General features: G+C 38.1%; 1 protein-coding gene and 1 pseudogene across 1 annotated transcript; both read left to right on the top strand.

Annotated features, from left to right (window-relative positions):
* Positions 1 to 7494: 7494 nt before the first annotated feature.
* Positions 7495 to 12909, top strand: LOC138427295 (olfactory receptor 8B3-like). Its single transcript, XM_069566639.1, has 2 exons — positions 7495 to 8411; positions 12888 to 12909. The coding sequence occupies exons 1-2, from the start codon at positions 7495 to 7497 to the stop codon at positions 12907 to 12909; spliced, it is 939 nt and encodes a 312-aa protein (XP_069422740.1).
* Positions 12910 to 18099: 5190 nt separating this feature from the next.
* On the top strand, positions 18100 to 19033 carry LOC138426710 (olfactory receptor 8B3-like; annotated as a pseudogene).
* Positions 19034 to 19622: the final 589 nt, after the last annotated feature.

Genomic DNA, 19622 nt, shown 5'->3' with positions numbered 1-19622 from the left:
ATACTGGAGTAGGTAGCCATTTCCTTCTCCAAGGGATCTTTCTATCCCAGGGATTGAACCCAGGTCTCCTGCATTGCAGGCAGATTCTTCACCATCTGAGCCATCAAGGAAGTGATTATATTTCAAAATCCAGAAGAAACATGTTCAAAATTGGAAAACAGATTGCATGTGTTTAGATTTGAATGTATTCTGGACACTGGGTACTTCAGTTCAGATCAATTCAGTTCAGTTGTGTCAGACTCTTAGCAACACCATGAATTGCAGCACGCCAAACCTCCCTGTCCATCACCAACTCCTGGAGTTTACCCAAACTCATGTGCATCGAGTTGGTGATGCCATCCAGCCATCTGATCCTCGGTCATCCCCTTCTTATCCTGCCCCAATCCCTCCCAGCTTCAGAGTCTTTTCCAATGAGTCAAGTCTTCACATGAGGTGGCCAAAGTATTGGAGTTTCAGCTTTAGCATCAGTTCATCCAAAGAACACTCAGGACTAATCACCTTTAGAATGGACTGGTTGGATCTCCTTGCAGTCCAAGGGACTCGCAAGAGTCTTCTCCAACACCACAGTTCAAAAGCAGCAATTCTTCAGCGCTCAGCTTTTTTCACAGTCCAACTCTCAACATCCATACATGACTACTGGAAAAACCATAGCCTTGACTAGACACAATTTTGTTGGCAAAGTAATATCTCTGCTTTTGAATATGCTGTCTAGGTTGGTCATAACTTTCCTTCCAAGGAGTAAGAGTCTTTTAATTTCATGGCTGCAATCACCATCTGCAGTGATCTTGGAGCCCAAAAAATTAAAAGTCAGACACTGTTTCCACTGTTTCCTCATCTATTTCCCATGAAGTGATGGGACCAGATGCCATGAATGTAGTTTTCTGAATGTAGAGCTTTAAGCGAAATTTTTCACTCTCCTCTTTCACTTTCATCAAGAAGCCTTTTAGCTCTTCTTTACTTTCTGGCATAAGGGTGGTGTCATCTTAATATCTGATGTAGTTGATATTTCTCTCAGCAATCTTGATTCCAGCTTGTGCTTCTTCCAGGCCAGTGTTTCTCATGATGTACTCTGAATATAAGTTAAATAAGCAGGGTGACAATATACAGCCTTGACTCCTTTTCCTGTTTGGAACCAGTCTGTTGTTCCATGACCAGTTCTAACTGTTGCTTGCTGACCTGCATATGGATTTCTCAAGAGGCAAGTCAGGTGGTCTTGTATTCCCATGTCTTTCAGAATTTTCCACAGTTTCTTGTGATCCACACAGTCAAAGGCTTTGGCATAGTCAATAAAGCAGAAATAGATGTTTTTCTGGAACTCTCTTGCTTTTTCCATGATCCAGCGGATGTTGGCAATTTGATCTCTGGTTCCTGTGCCTTTTCTAAAACCAGCTTGAACATCAGGGAGTTCATGGTTCACGTATTGCTGAAGCCTGGCTTGGAGAATTTTGAGCATTACTTTACTAGCGTATGAGATGAGTGCAATTGTGTGGTAGTTTGAGCACTCTTTGGCATTGCCTTTCTTTGGGATTGGAATGAAAACTGACCTTTTCCAGTCCTGTGGCCACTGCTGAGATTCCCCTTTTTTGGGGCATATTGAGTGCAGCACTTTCACAGTATCATCTTCCAGGATTTGAAATAGCTCAACTGGAATTTCATCACTTCCACTAGCTTTTTTCATAGTGATGCTTTCTAAGGCTCACTTGACTTCATATTCCAGGATGTCTGGCTCTAAGTGAGTGATCACAACATCGTCATTATCTGGTTGTGAAGCTCTTTTTTGTACACTTCTTCTGTGTATTCTTGCCACCTCTTCTTAATATCTTCTGCCTCTGTTAGGTCCATACCATTTCTGTCCTTTATCGAGCCCATCTTTGGATGAAATGTTCCCTTGGTATCTCTAATTTTCTTGAAGAGATCTCTAGTCTTTCTCATTCTGTTGTTTTCCTCTATTTCTTTGCATTGATTGCTGAGGAAGGCCTTTTTTTTTTTTTTTTAATCTCTCCTTGCTATTCTTTGGAACTCTGCATTCAGATGCTTATATCTTTCCATTTCTCCTTTGCTTTTAACTTCTCTTCTTTTCACAGCTATTTGTAAGTCTCCTCAGATGGCCATTTTGCTTTTTTGAATTTCTTTTCATGGGGATGGTCTTAATCTCTGTCTCCTCTACAATGTCATGAACCTCCGTCCATAGTTCATCAGGCACTCTGTCTATCACATCTAGTCTCTTAAATCTACTTCTCAGTTCCACTGTATAATCATAAGGGATTTGACTTAGGTCATACCTGAATGGTCTTGCCATCTCCTGTTTGACTACTTCCAATTTGCCTTGATTCATGGACCTAACATTCCAGGTTCCTATGCAATATTGCTCTTTACAGCATCGGGCTGTGCTTCTATCATCAGTCACATCCACAACTGGGTATTGTTTTTGCTTTGGCTCCATCCCTTCATTCTTTCTGGAATTACTTTTCCACTGATCTCCAGTAGCAATTTGGGCACCTACTGACCTGGGGAGTTCCTCTTTCAGTATCCCGTCATTTTGCCTTTTCATACTGTTAATGGGGTTCTCAAGGCAAGAATACTGAAGTGGTTTGCCATTCCCTTCTCCAGTGGACCGCATTCTGTCAGACCTCTTCACCCTGACCCACCCATGTTGGGTGGCCCCAAACAGCATAGCTTAGTTTCACTGAGTTAGACAAGGCTGTGGTCTATGTGATTAGGTTGACTAGTTCTCTGTGATTATGGTTTGTGTATCTGCCCTCTGTTGCCTCTTGCAACACCTACCGTCTTACTTGGGTTTCTCTTACCTTGAATGTGGGGTATCTCTTCACAGCTGCTCCAGCAAAGCACAGCCACTGCTCCTTACCTTGGACAAGGGGTATCTCCTCACAGCTACCCCTCCTGACCTTGAACGTGGAGTAGCTCCTCTAGGCTCTCCTCCACCAGCGCAGCCACCACTCCTTGGACATGGGGTAGCTCCTCCCGGTCACTGCCCCTGACTCTGACATTCTAGGAAACAGCCAACTAAAAGGGACAGGAATGGGTGAATTTAACTCAGATGACCATTATATCTACTACTGTGGACAGGAATCCCTTAGAAGAAATGGAGTAGCCATTATGGTCAGCAAAAGAGCCTGAAATGCAGTACTTGGATGCAATCTCAAAAATGACAGAATGATCTCTGTTCGTTTCCAAGGCAAACCATTCAATATCAAGTCTATGCCCCAACCAGTAACATTGAAGAAGCTGAAGTTGAACGGTTCTATGAAGACCTACAAGACCTTTTAGAACTAACACCCAAAAAAGATGTCCTTTTCATTATAGGGGACTGGAATGCAAAAGTAGGAAGTCAAGAAACACCTGGAGTAACAGGCAAATTTGGCCTTGGGATACGGAATGAAGAAGGGCAAAGGCTAATAGTTTTGCCAAGAGAACGCACTGGTCATAGCAAACACCCTCTTCCAACAACACAAGAGAAGACTCTACACACAGACTTCACCAGATGGTCAACACCAAAATAAGATTGATTATATTCCTTGCAGCCAAGATGGAGAAGCTCTATACAGTCAGCAAAAAACAAGACCAAGAGCTGACTGTGGCTTAGATCATCAACTCCTTATTGCCAAATTCAGACTTACATTAAAGAAAGTAGGGAAAACCACTAGACCATTCAGGTATGACCTAAATCAAATTCCTTATGATTATACAGTTGAAATGAGAAATAGATTTAAGGTACTAGATCTGATAGATAGAGGGCCTGATGAATATTCAGGACTGATTTCCTTTAAGATTGACTGGCTTGATCTCCTTGCTGTCCAAGGGACTCTCAAGAGTTTTCTCCAACACAACAATTTCAAAAGCATCAATTATGCCGCACTCAGCTTTCTTTATGTTTCAACTCTCACATTCATTCATGACTAGTGGAAAAAACATAGCTTTAGCTATATGGGTGTTTGTGGGCAATGTAATATCTCTCCTTTTCAAAATGCTGTCTAGGTTGGTCAGTGCTTTTTTTCCAAGAGGCAACCGTCTTTTAATTTCATGGCTGCAATCACCATCCGCAGTGATTTGGAGCCACAAAAAATAAAGTCTGCCACTGTTTCCATTGTTTTCCCATCTATTTCCTATGAAGTTATGGGACCAGATGCCATGATCTTGGTTTTCTGAATGTTGAGTTTTAAGCCAGCTTTTTCACTCTCCTCTTTCACCTTCATCAAGAGACTTCTTAGTTCCACTTCAATTTATGCCATAAGGATGTTGTCATCTGCATATCTGTTTGTTGATAGTTCTCCCTGCAATCTTGAATCTAGTTTGTGCTTCATTCAGCCCAGTATTTTGCATGATATGCTCTGCGTGTAAGTTAAATAAGTAGGATGACAATATATAGACTTGACGTACTCCTTTCCCAATTTGGAACCAGTCTGTTGTTCCATGTCCAGTTCTAACTGTTGCTTCTTTTGACCTGTATACCTGTATACAGGTTTCTCAGCAGGCAGCCTAGGTGGTCTGGTATTTCCATCCCTTTAAGAATTTCTCACAGTTTATTGTCTAGCTTCTCATTAAATATTATAAGCTTTTGTGAAGTTTCCTGGGTTATTTGTAACCTCAATTCATATAATTAGTAATTTTATCTTTGCATTGAATCCTTTTTCATAATGCTACATCATGTATCATACAGCTCCTTACATGATTTAGTTTGATTAGTAGATTTAAATATTATACAATATTTTGGAAAGATTCAAAATAAGTAATACAGAATTATGTAAAGTTTCAAAGAAGCCAAAAATCAAAATTTCAAATAACACTATCTTTATTTTGATTCATCAGAAATGTAGTGCCTATTGGTCTTTTCCATCTCTCTCTCTTAGGCATTGCCATGCAAAAAAATAAATCAATAAATCACATAATCATGATAGCACAAGTCACTGTGGAGGAAACTCCTTCTTTATGAACAGTTTGAGGAACTTTTTTGAGAGTTCAATGCTTTTATACTAAGAAGAGAACCCTATTTTATTATAGAGTAGTATTCTTAACCTTCTTTCCAATATATATAAGCAATGTGTGTAAATATAAACATATATTTTTTATTTTTCACACACAAACCCACATATATTTATAGAATAGGTTGAACTTCCCAAGACAAGTAAAAAAAAAGAATTTTAAGACAAGTAAAAAGTAAAAATTCTCCAATTTTCTATTTAGATTTTTGAGAAGGTTAAAATTTTTAGAAAGGTTAATCTGCACAAAATACATATATCAATCAAAATGGTACTTTCATGGCTTCTCATCAAAGATAAAATGGACTCAATTTTTTCCTTAGTTATAACGAAGGATTAATCATAATTTTGAGGATTATACTTTTAATCCATGCTTCAGTTTTCAAATGGGTAATGGAGAACCATTGAAAGTATTGAACTAGGGAAGGACAGAGCTGTGATTTCAGATCTCAGTGTTTAGGGCTAAATAGGAGTATCTTGGAAAATACTAAAATTATCATTAGGAAGCACTATAATTCAACATTACAGTAGTTCAGCTTAAACACAAAAAGCCAGAAGTTGTGTGGTGGCTGAGGTACATGGGTGGAGGTCATTATGGTTTTAGATGCTATGGTTTAGCATTTGAAAAATGTTGAATACTTTCTCGGACAAAAACAACATGATTATCATAAATATTTATTAAGTTCTTTCCATGTTCTCTACATTGTGCTTAGATCTAGGAGCCAAACAGTAAACAAGATAGGAAAAATATTTTTCCTTATAGAATTCATAGTTTATTAAGGAACACGGGTATTCAGGGAAGAAAAAAAAAAAACTCTGGTGTGTGTTATGATGGAGAATCTAGTAGAATTTATGAGAACATGAATAATGACAGCTGACACGTATTGACTATTTACCATATGCCAGGCACTGACTCGGCCATTTTACTTAGATATTTTTCATTTAGTTAACTCTGCATCATGATAAAAGAGATAGCATTTTTACCATCCAATTTTACAACTTTGAACTGAAAGATTAAATAGATTTCCCAAAGAATTATAGGATGTAAATAAATTAAGATTCACAATGCTCTCTCTAGCTCCATAGTCCCGACTCATTTCTATGATGAGAAGACATTGATAACTCCAATTACTGACATGTTGCAGAAAATGACCCAGTGAGAGAATCAGATAGAAATTACAAATTTTTTTTTTTCCTAAAGTACCCAGAGGGATGGTATGGGGAGCGGGGGGGAAGGGGGTTCAGGATGGGGAACACGTGTATACCTGTCGCAGATTTATGTTGATGTATGGCAAAACCAATACAATATTGTAAAGTAATTAACCTCCAATTAAAATAAATAAATTTATATTTAAGAAATAAGTTATAGAAAGAATATACAATGTTGCAAATTATTTCAGAGACTTAGTGAGAAGAGCTGAAGTGAGTTATTGAAACATTTGAAAATTTTCTGATGAAAAAACACAGAAACCTGGAAATAGGAGCCTTACAGATGATATGTCCATTTGGGAAGCTGGAATAAAAAGGGAATGAAGCAATGTAGTGGCCTTCTGTTCCGAGGTGAAGACAATGAGGAGATGGGAATTTACTGTGGATCTACACTGAGGGATGCACAATACCTAAAATGAAAAAGAGCAAAAGAGTGAGTCCCAAAGGAACTAAAGGCAGATCATGATCCAGGATATATAATTTCCATATTCCCTTCTATACATATGACCTACTCCCTAGGGAAAAGATTGAGAAGCTTCTAGCTTGTTTATGCCAAGTGCATTCATCATTACACTCACTGTGAATCCTCTGTGTCTAATCCAGTAGCAAGTGTGATAATTAAAAGGCTTTATTTTCTCTGCTGCTTGAAAGGACTGAAATAACTATCAGAAATCATAGTGGTGCAGAAAGACTTCTCAGCCATATGTCTAAGTTCATACCTCTCAGGATAAAAGAAATCAAGCCTCAGGAATCTGAAATTTCATTTCCAGCCCCAACTGGGTAAAGACCAAGGATAAGGGAGTGAGCCCTGAGGTTTTCTGAACTCAGGTTAGTTTCTGAATTCAATGTATCTACTTATTCCCTGTTTTGAAATGAAGGTACAGTGACTGAATGCATGCCCATTGTTTGTCATTTTGTGTAGATCTGAGACTTACATGAAACTGGCAGAGGAATCTGTTAGAGGGTCATCACAGAATGTTTAGAGACATTAGGCTGCTCTGTCCTGATCTATCCTTCTTGCCCTTTGTGTTTTCAGAAATGTATTTGCATATAACAGTACTGGCCTTAACTCTGAAGTGTGTGATTTCCTTTGCTGCATTTAGCTTATATAAGCCCACACCATTCTATATCCTGACAAAGATAGAGGCAGATTCTGTTGGACCAGGTAGGACTAGTACCTGACATTCCCAGTGTTTACCCTCCCCTGTAGATGAGACACTGTGGCAAGCGCTGAGTTGTTCTCTAAAGGAACACTTTCTCCTGTGTCCACAGATTCCCTTAAAGAAGAATGGCTCCTGGAAATGACTCTTTTGTGACTGAATTCATCCTGTTGGGATTAACAGACCAACCAGATCTCCAACTCCCCCTATTCTTTTTATTTCTAGGAATATATATCGTCACTGTGCTGGGGAATTTGGGCTTGATGATCCTAATTGTGCTAAATTCACATCTGCACACTCCCATGTACTTTTTCCTCTTTAACTTATCCTCTATAGACCTCTGTTATTCTTCTGTGTTTACACCAAAAATGCTAAGTAATTTCATATCAAAGAAGAACATTATTTCTTATATGGGATGCATGACCCAGCTCTACTTTTACTGTTTTTTTGTCATTTCTGAATGCTTTCTGTTGACATCAATGGCCTATGACCGCTATGCGGCCATCTGTAAGCCACTTTTGTATAACGTTATCATGTCCCCTAAAGTGTGCTCCAGCCTTATGTTTTTTTGCTACTTGATGGCATTTTCTGGTGCCATGGCTCACACTGGATGCATGCTGAGACTGACCTTCTGTGATGCAAACACCATCAACCATTATTTCTGTGACATCCTCCCTCTGCTCCAGCTCTCCTGCACAAGCACCTATATCAATGAATTGGAAATGTTCATCGTGGTGGGCATCAACATCATTGTGCCCAGTTTCACAATCTTTGTCTCCTATGGTCTCATCCTGTCCAACATCCTCCATGTCAAGTCCACGGAGGGCAGGTCCAAAGCCTTCAGCACCTGCAGTTCCCACATTATTGCTGTTTCTCTGTTCTTTGGATCAGGGGCATTTATGTATCTCAAACCATCTTCTGCTGTGTCTATGGATGAGGGGAAAATCTCTTCTGTCTTTTATACAAATACTGTTCCCTTCCTCAACCCATTAATTTACAGTGTGAGGAACAAAGATGTCAAACATGCTCTGAGAAAAACCCTGAGGAGGAGACAGTTTTGATTAAAACCACTCACTATATGCATGAATTAAAGGACAGTGAGATCTCTTTAATTTTAGTGACAGCTTTCTTACCATATTCTTTCTGTTATCTTTTTTTACCTAGTACCATAAAGAAATTTGAGTCCTGCTTGAATAATTTATTTACATTTTTATATAAGCATTTGCTTTCCCTAATGTTTTCAAATTACATATCATCTGTATTTCCTGCTGAGTTATGTCATTAAATAGTAAATATGTTATTTCTTTATTTTCGTTGTCATTTTTAAATTATTTTTTCACTGGGAAAAGATGAATACTCTCCAAATAATGCATTTCAAAACACTAGACAATTCTAGTTGAGCTATTTTAAATCCTAAAAATGTTTCTGTGAATGTGCTGCACTCACTATGCCAGCACATTTGGAAAACTCAATAGTGGCCACAGGAATGAAAAAGGTCAGTTTTCATTCCAGTCCCAAAAAAGACAATGCCAAAGAATGCTTAAACTACTACACAATTGCACTCATCTCAAACGGTGGCAAAGTAATGCTCAAAACTCTCCAAGTCGGGCTTCAACAGTACATGAACCATGAACTTCCAGATGTTAAAGCTGGATTTAGAAAAGGAAGAGGAACCAGAGATAAACGGATGATGCAGCATCCGTTGGATCATTGAAAAAGTGAGAGAGTTCCAGAAAAAGTTCTACTTCTGCTTTATTGATTATGCCAAAGTCTTTGACTGTGTAGATCACAAAAACATGGAAAAATTGTTCAAGAGATAGGAATACCAGACCATCACACCTGCCTCCTGAGAAATCTGTATGCAGATGAAGAAGAAACAGTTAGAACTGGACATGGAACAACAGACTGGTTCCAATATGAAAAGGAATACGTCAAGGCTGTATATTGTCACCCTGCTTATTTAACTTATATGCAGAGTACATCATGAAAAAATACTGGACTACATGAATCATAAGCTGGAATCAAGGTTGCCAGGAGGAATATCAATAACCTCAGATATGCAAATGACACCACCCTTATGGCTGAAAGTGAAGAAGAACTGTGAGGAGCTATGTTAGGCATTACTGACAAAGTGGAGGCATGGCCCCAGTCCTCTCCTCATTCTGCAGGCATGGACCTGGGATGAAGAAGTTAGGCCTTGTAATTCTGACTTGTCTTTTCCTCTCCTTGGCTGAGTTGACTGAAAAGGAATATTGAGGTGCTTATTGTTCTTGAGAGAAGCATGAGAAGGCACAAAGCCTTCTGCAGCTGTGCTCAGAAGGTGAAGTTCAATTCATAAAGTTAATCATTGGCATTTGTTCAAGAACTTTTACAAAAGACTGTTCCAGGATGAACACATGGGCCATAGCTTGAGGCCATGGGAAAGATTGCTATCTGAAGCTTATTTGTGAGGAAAATGTTTATGGCAAAGGAGTTTACTGAATTTAGGGCTTAGAAATAATTAAAATAGTTACAAGTTAAAGATTTAAGGAATGTTTTAAAGTTAGCATATTTTACTATAGTTTATAGAAGTTAGGAATTTTTAGAGATACTGTAGCTAGAAGCCTTTTTAAGAGATAGTGAGCTCAGGATGTTAGGGGCACACAGAATTTAGGAACATAAGTAGTAAACTGAGGAATGTATCATGAGTTACAATGTAATCACAAGTTAACTACAGGACACATTAGAAGAGGTAGATAATAGATGATAAGGCTGATTCCGAGAGAATCCCTGAAGCAGGAACTCTGTTCCAAGAGCAACAATGATTTATGGAGATAATAAATCTCGGAGAGGGGGAACTGAAAATGTCAAACCTCTGGCCTAATGTTTTTGTAAATGTATAAAAGAGAATCTTAAACTTGGAATAAAACGGCAGTCCAAAAGAAAAATGAGAGGCTGTCTCATCACTGACACCGTTCATCTCTTCAGGTTGAATCCCTGGCTGCTGGAGTTGGACTCTGGCAAAGAACTGAAGACCTTTTTGACGGACATGAAAGAGGAGAGTGAAAAAGTTGGCTTAAAACTCAACATTCAGAAAACTAAGATAATGTTATCTGATCCCATCATTTCCTGGCAAATAGTTGGGAAAACAATGGAAATAGTGAGAGACTTTTTGGGGGGGCTCCACAATCACTGCAGATAGTGACTGCAGCCATGAAAGTAAGACACTTACTCCTTGGAAGAAAAGCTGTGAACAACCTAGATAGCATATTAAAAGCCAGCGACATTACTTTGTCAACAAAAGTCCCTCTAGTCAAAGCTATGGTTTTTTTCAGTAGTCATGTATGGATGTGAAAGTTGGACTATAAAGAAAGCTGAGCGCCGAAGAATTGATGCTTTTGAACTGTGGTGTTGGAGAAAACTCTTCAGAGTCCCTTGGAGAGCAGGGAGATCCAACTAGTCCATCCTAAGGGAAACCAGTCCTAAATATTCATTGGAAGGATTGATACTGAAGCTGAAACTCCAATACTTTGGCCATCTGACTTGCCGGAAAAGACCCTGATGCTGGGAAAGATTGAAGGCAGGAGGAGAAGGGAAAGACAGAGCATGAGATTGTTGGACGGCATCACCGACTCAACAGACATGAGTTTGAGTTGTATGGAGAAGGAAATGGCAAACCACTCCAGTACTCTTGCCTGGAAAATCCCATGGACAGAAGAGCCTGGTGGGCTACCATCCCTGGGGTCACAAAGAGTCGGACATGACTGAGCAACTAACACACACACACACACACACACACACACACATACAGACACAGGTAGTTGTATGGAGAAGGAAATGGCAACCCACTCCACTACTCTTGTCTGGAGAATTCCATAGACAGAGGAGCCTGGCAGGCTACAATCCATGGGGTCGCAAAGAGTCGGACACGACTGAGCAACTAATACACACTCAAAAGCTCTGGGAGTTGATGGACAGGGACGCTTGGCACGCTGCAGTTCATGGTGTTGCAAAAATTTGGACAGGACTGAGCCCTTGAAATGAACTAAACTGAGACTGAAAACATATCACTGGAAGTGTTTTTATCTGTCACTTGCAATGAGAAGGATGAATAAGATACTCTGTTTTCACTCTTAATTTTCCATATTTCACTTGAGAAGAATATATCTTGTTTAAATGCCAGAGATTGAAGGTTCTAAGACTATCAAGGATAATCCATTTTGCATCTGTAATTGTTTAGTGTAAACTCCTTTTGACAAGGAGTTTTATTTTTTACTTTTGTCAATCAAGTTGACATATAACTGATCATCTAAATACATGTTTTGCATGGATGGGAAAGGGAAGCTAAGAGTGGATAATGATTTACATAAAGTCTTCACAAGTTTAAAAATAAAAGTGGGTAGATAGAGAGCATCAGTTATAGGAGATAAATCATGAGGAGTAATTACATCAAGAAAGAAAGAAGTAATTTATACAGAACTATGTTGGGTAATGAAAATGCTTACCTATGGATCCACTCTGTGGACAGCCCTAGAAATATTCTCTAGATCACCAGATTTCTCTAGATAGGGTGAAAGCTTCAGTTATTTAAGATTTAAAATGTTAAATCAACAGGGCTAGATGACCTTTGAATAACTAGATTATTTATGTGTTTTTTTTTTAAATTTTATGAGGCTATACTCATATAGATTTTTAGGTGCAGAAACATCAAATTGCAGCTTGGATAATAATGATAACATGAAAGAAATAAACCAGGTTCTACTGTGTTCCTCCTCTGGAGGGCATGAATCAAGACAGATTTCATGAAAGCAAAGGACACCCGGTAAGTGGGAAAGGATTGGGAGTCTGGGTTAGTAGAAATCCTACATATAGGATGGATAAACAACACGGACCTACTGTATAGCACAGTGAACTATATTCAACATCCTATGATAAACTACAATGTAAAGGAATATGGAAAGAATATATATATGTAACTGAGTCACTTTGTTCATATGAGAGATGATGTTGAATTAATTTTTAAGGCAAAAATGTGCTACTTTAAAACTCCTCAATATGCTGTATCAGTGAAAATGTAAACATTTTCTAAGGTAATTTGAATAATATTCTTTATTTAAAGCTTTCTTAATCTCCAGTCAGTATTTGTGCATTTTGAAATCTGCCAAAGTTGATTTTTGACTGGTTTGTTTTTAGATGTTCAGCACAAAGAAATCCTTGGCTGATGGTTTTCAATGACCATTCATATTCCATCACCTGACTGCAATATGAACATGATTGATTTTCTCTTAACAATATAAAATGTTCAATATCGGTTAGAGTTTGTTTAAACTAGTATTTCCCTATATAAACTTGTTTTTCAAATGGAAACAAATGTGTCTCTAAACAAGTGGACATAACTGGGCCATTTGGAAACCTACTGAGTAGAGCTGCATCTACTCTGCTATGTATTTTATAATGATTTGAATATCCCCAAAGTGAGTTGAGCCCGGTCACTAATCTTTCGAGAACCTCAAAACTAATATGAAACCGGTTCATTTGCATCAAAGAACTGCTCTTTAAAATGAGTAATTTTTATCTTTGGCTAACTTGAAAAATTGTAAGTAACATCGAATACAGTGTGAAAGTCGCTCACTTGTGTCTGACCCTTTGCAACCCCATGGACTGTATAGTCCATGGAATTCTCCAGGCCAGAATACTGGAGTGGGTAGCCATTCCCTTCTTCAGGGGATCTTCTCAACAGAGGGATCGAACCCAGGTCCCCCACATTGTAGGTGGATTCTTTACCAGCTGAGCCACAAGGGAAGCCCAACTTAGAATACAGTTTGAAATAACTGCAGGTTGGTAACATGCTAAAGAAGGCAACTAAATCATGTTTTAGTTAGCAATGGAACTATGTATCTCTCTATTTGGACTTTTAAGAGGATGGGGGATCAAATCGGAGTATTTTATACACATAACACAGTTATCCTTAGTAGTTTTTGCTTTCTTGAATTACGCAATTGGCACTGAAGTGTGTTAAGGGAAATTACAGTTCTGCTGAAGGTATTAAAGCTTAAAGTCAATCTCATAAGCCCTGGGTTTCTCTGTGCCCATGAACCAGGACACAGCTTTCTCTAAGTTGGTGTGAAATGTGGATTCTTTTTCAAAATGCTACCTCATTTATATACTTTTTCTTATATTTTATTGGGAAGATTCTAAACAAGAAATGGAGAACTAAGATGTTTCAAATAGGCCTACATACAAAATTTCACAGGACATAATTTTAATTTTCATTCATCATCACTCATCAGGGCTGAGCAGTCTCTCAGCTCTGTCTTTTATTTTATTTTTTTAATTTTAATTGGAGGTTAATTACTTTACAATATTGTATTGGTTTTGCCATACATCAACATTAATCAGCCACAGGATTTTTAGAATGTTCCATATATCTGTGTCTCTTTTGCTGTCTCCCATACAGGGTTATCGTTACCATCTTTCTAAATTCCATATACATGCATTAGTATACTGTATTGGTGTTTTTCTTTCTGGCTTACTTCACTCTGTATAATTGGCTCCAGTTTCATCCACCTCATTAGAACTGATTCAAATGTATTCTTTTTAATGGCTGAGTAATACTCCATTGTGTATTTGTACCACAACTTTCTTATCCATTCATCTGCTGATAGACATCTAGGTTGCCTCCATGTCCTGGCTATTATAAACAGGGCTGCGATGAACATTGGGGTACACGTGTCTCTTTCCATTCTGGTTTCCTCTGTGTGTATGCCCAGCAGTGGGATTGCTGGGTCATAAGGCAGTTCTATTTCCAGTTTTTTAAGGAATCTCCACACTGTTCTCCAAAGTGGCTGTACTAGTTTGCATTCCCACCAACAGTGTAAGAGGGTTCCCTTTTCTCTACACCCTCTCCAGCATTCATTGCTTGTAGACTTAGTAAAGTTGCAGGATATAAAATCAACACACAGAAATCCCTTGCATTCCTATAAACTAACAATGAGAAAACAGAAAGAGAAATTAAGGAAACAATTCCATTCATCATTGCAATGAAAAGAATAAAATACTTAGTAATATATCTACCTAAAGAAACTAAAGACCTATATATAGAAAACTATAAAACACTGATGAAAGAAATCAAAGAGGACACTAACAGATGGAGAAATATATCATGTTCATGGATCAGAAGAATCAATATAGTGAAAAAGAGTATACTACCCAAAGCAATTTATAGGTTCAATACAATCCCTATCAAGCTACCAGCGGTATTTTTCACAGAGCTAGAACAAATAATTTCACAATTTGTATGGAAATACAAAAAAACCTCGAATAGCCAAAGCAATCTTGAGAAAGAAGAGTGGAACTGGAGGAATCAACCTGCCTGACCTCAGGCTCTACTACAAAGCCACAGTCATCAAGACAGTATGGTACTGGCACAAAGACAGAAATATAAATCAATGGAACAAAATAGAAAGTCCAGAGATAAATCCACACACCAGCTCTATCTTTTAAAGGTTGCCACACTAAAAATGAGCTTCCCTTGTATCTCAGTTGGTAAACTATCTACCTGTAATGTAGGAGACTCAGGTTCAATTCCCAAGTTAGAAAGATCCCCTGGAGAAGGAACTGGCATTCCCCTTCAGTATTCTTGCCCAGAGAATCCCATGGATAGAGGAGCTTGGTGAGCTACAGTCCACGGAGTTGCAGAGTTGGACATGACTTAGCAACTAAATCACCTTACCAGGAAAAACAAAAACAAAACCAAAAACAACCAAATCCCATAATTGTGGAAACACAAATAATTGTTTTGTTTGTGAAGACTTTCTTTTTTTAGAGCATTTTGAAAAAAATATTTTTGAGATTTTGATGCTTTTCTATCATAAAAGAACTTCCTTTTCTTTTTTTACCTTTATTTATTTTAAATTTAAGTTTATTTATTTCAATTGGAGGCTAATTACTTTACAATATTGTATTGGTTTTTTAAATCATAGAATGGTATTCTTCTCCCTTCTTCCACTCAATATAAGTAGCATTTTTTAATATAGACCCATGTAGGTTTATTTTTCAAACACAAACATGTATATTTCTAAAATGTATTGAATCTCCCAAGAGAACTGAGTGGTCTCTGAAAAGTAAACATTATACAGTGTTGTTTATATGTTTTCAGAAGGTTAAAATTTTGTACCATACGTAATGTGTGCAAAATACTTTGATCAATCAAAACGGTACTTTCATGGCTTCTCATCAAGGATAACTCTGACTCAATTTTGTCTTTAGTTTTAACCAAGCCTAAATCATAGTTTTGAGAATTATATCTTTACTACATAGCTCCATTTATCAAGTGTGAAAAGGAGAACCATTGGAAGTTCTTGGACTAGGGAGGGACAGATCTCTGTTTTCAGAACTTATTCTAGCAGTAAAGTTCATGACCAAATAAGAGTGAATATGTGGGAAAATTATAAAAATAATAGTTAGGAGCCACTACAGTTCAACATTACAGTAGTCCAGTTTAAAGATAAATTCATAAATTGTGTGGTGGCTAAGGGACATGGATGAGGTCATTGTGGTTGTAGATGTTATAGCTTGCTGCTGCTGCTGCTAAGTTGCTTCAGTTGTGTCCGACTCTGTGCGACCCCATAGATAGCACCCCACCAGGCTCTGCCGTCCCTGGGATTTTCCAGGCAAGAACACTGGAGTGGGTTGCCATTTCCTTCTCCAATGCATGAAAGAGAAAAGTAAAAGTGAAGTCGCTCAGTCGTGTCCGACTGTTCGCGACCCCATGGACTGCAGCCTACCAGGCTCCTCCATCCATGGATTTTCCAGGCAAGAGTACTGGAGTGGGGTGCCATTGCCTTCTCCGTGTTATAGCTTAGTATGAGAGAAGTTTTGAATATATTCTGAAAGCTCTTAGACAACATTAATATGACTTAGATCCAGGATCCAAAGAGTTAACAAGATAGAATAAATGTTTGTCCTTATAGAACTTACAGTTTATAGAGAACACAAAGGGAAGAAGTCTGATGACTGTTATGAAACAGAATCTAGTGAAAGTTATGAGAACATGAATAATAACAGCTGATATTTATTGACTATCATATGCCAGATGGTTTCCAAACAATTTAACTTTTTTTTTTCATTTAGTTAACACAACAGCTCAATGAAAAGGATGCTATTTTAGCATTCCTTATTTTACATAGGAGAAACAAGAGATTAAATAACTTTTCCCAAATGATGTAGCTTGTAAAAGAGGAAGAAGGAAAGTGGGATTCACAATACTCTAAATCCATGGCTCCTGTTCTTTTCTATGATGAGAAAAAATTGATAACTGAAATATTACAAAAAATGAGCCAGTAGAAGAGTCAAGCAGGAATTTCAGGTATATGTTAAAAGCATAAACTATAGAAGGGATGTACTATATTACAGAGTCTTTCAGAGACATCTCAGAGAGAACAACTGACATGAGTCACTGCAAAATTTGAAGAATTTCTGATTTAAAAAAAAATAAAGAAACCTGAAAGTAGATCTCTTACACAAACATGTCCATTTATTAAATCTGAATAAAGAGGGAATGAGACAATTTAGTAGCTTCCCCAATGAGGAGATGGGAATTCACTTCGTATCTACCTGAGTAATGTACAGTCCCTAGAATAAAGAAAAAATGAGTAAAAGAGTAGATCCATAAAAACTAAAGACAGAATGTGAACCAGAATTCATAATTTCCTTATTCCATATTATACATATAATCTACACCCTGGAGAGGAGACCAAGCAAGCCTCTAACCTGCTTTTCATCAAGTGCATTACATCATTATTCTCACATTAAATCTTCTGTGTCTAATCAAGTAGCAAGTATGATAATAAAAGATTATTTTCTTCTGTCATTTGAGAACACTGAAAATATCAGAAATTCTAGAAGTTCAAAAGATTTCCAGAGCATAGGTGAACTAATGTCTATCTCCTTTCCCCTAAAATCAAAAGGATCAAGTTTGGAGAACGTGAAATGACATTTGCAGAACCAACAGGGTAAAGACCTAGAGTAAGCGAGCCAGACCTGAAGTTTTAAACACAGTTGAGTGAGTTTCTGAATTTAATTTACAATACGTATTCCTTGTTTTGAGATGAAAGTCCATGGACCATTCTTTCTCATTTTGTGCTGTTGAGTCTGAAGTGAAACTAGTGGAAGGATCTGTTGGAGAGGAATCAGAGAATATTAGAGGGCTCAAAGGACATAACAGTCAGGCAGATTCCTCTAAGTAGGTAGATCTCTCATTCTTCTACCTGCATGATTTTTACTCTGTGACAAGGTTGGTAACTTAATTCTCCTAGACTCAGGCCCCCTCATCTTGATTTAGAAACAGTGTTCCTGCCACATAAAGTCTATCTGCAATGAGAAGACTGATGAGGGAAGAGTTCACAGAAATGAAGGAAAGCTGAGATGAGAGCACAAGAATTGCATCCTTGTCCATCCTTCCTTTCCCTGGGTTTTCCAAGAAGGTATGTTTGCATATGGCAGCACTTGCCTTCCCTCTCTAGGATGATTATGATGTCCTTTGTTATATTTAGCTTATAAAAGCTCTAATAAAGGCAAGTCCACATCACTCTGTATCCTGATCATGGAAAAGGCAGACTCTGTGGGACCAGGTTGGGATAGTGTCAGGCATTCACAGTGTGTATCTTCTTTCATAGGAGGAGAAACAGTGGAAGAGCTGAGTTGTTCTCTAATGGAACCCTTTCTCCTGTGTTCACAGATTCCTTGAGAGAAGAATGGCTCCTGGAAATGGACTTTTTCCTGACTCAGTTCATTCTGATGGAATTAACAGACCAACCAGATCTCCAACTCCCCCTTTTCTTCCTATTCCTAAGAATGCATATGATCACTGTGATGGGGAACCTAGGCTTGGTAATCTTAATTCAGCTGAATTCACATCTACATACCCCCATGTGGTTTTTCCTCATTAACTTGTCCTTCACAGATCTCTGTTATTCTTCTGTTTCCACAAAAAATGCTAATTAACTTTACATCAAAGAAGATTATTTCTTACTTGGGGCACATCACTCAGCTCTACTTTTTCTGGTTTTTTTTTTTTTTTTGTCATTTCTGAAATCTATGTGCTGACATTAATGGCCTATCACATCTATGTAGCCATCTCTAAGCCACTTTTGTATAACGTTATCATGTCCCCTAAAGTGTGCTCCAGCCTTATGTTTGGTTGCTACTTGATGGCATTTTCTGGTGCCATGGCTCACACTGGATGCATGCTGAGACTGACCTTCTGTGATGCAAACACCATCAACCATTATTTCTGTGACATCCTCCCTCTGCTCCAGCTCTCCTGCACAAGTACCTATGTCAGTGAGCTGGAAATGTTCATCGTGGTAGGCATCAATATCATTGTGGCCAGTCTCACCATCTTTGTCTCATATGGTCTCATTCTCACCAACATCCTCCACATCAGCTCCACAGAGGGCAGGTCCAAAGCCTTAAAGACTTACAGATCCCACATAATTGCTGTTTCTTTGTTCTTTGGATCGATGTCATTTGTGTATCTCAAACCACCTTCTGCTGGGTATATGGATGAGAGAAGTATCTCTTCTGTTTTTTTACACCAATGTGGTTGCTATGATGACCCCCTTATTCTACAGATTTAGAGATAAAGATGTGAAAACTGCTCTGAGAAAAACTGTAAGTGGGATATAGTTTTGACTAGCAACAGTGTCTCTGTTCAGATAGTCAAAATATCAAGATTCTCTTTTCAACTATAATAATTTTATTAGCATCTTCTTAACCTATTTCTATTTTATCATATTGAAAGGCATTTGAGATTTGTGTCAATTTATTTATACTTATCATATAGGAGGACCTCTCTCCTTATTCACCACTTGCATAATTTCCTGTCCTTACATGTTCTTATTTCTTAATACTATTAAGAAAGACATTTACTATCCTGTTTACTATCTATGGGCTTCCTAGTTGGCTCAGCGGTAAAGAATCCTCCTGCCAATGCAAGAGACTCAGGTTCAATTCCTGGGTCAGGAAGAGCCCCTGGAGGAGGAAACAGGAACCCACTCCAGTATTCTTGCCTGGGAAATCCCATGGAGAGAGGAGCCTGGTGGACTACACTGTCCATATGGTCATAAAGAGTCAGATACGACATAACTGAGCACGAATGCACATTACTATTTATTGTAGTACATTTTGTGTATTTATTAGAATACATTTTGTGTATTTATTGCATTCTTTTCTAGAATACATTTTTCTCTCCATTAGTTTGAACTTCCCTTTTCCT

Source organism: Ovis canadensis, chromosome 21 (assembly GCF_042477335.2).
Source record: "Ovis canadensis isolate MfBH-ARS-UI-01 breed Bighorn chromosome 21, ARS-UI_OviCan_v2, whole genome shotgun sequence".
NCBI lineage: Eukaryota > Metazoa > Chordata > Mammalia > Artiodactyla > Bovidae > Ovis > Ovis canadensis.
Note: the sequence above shows the minus strand (reverse complement) of the source record. Positions and strands in the feature narration are given on the sequence as shown.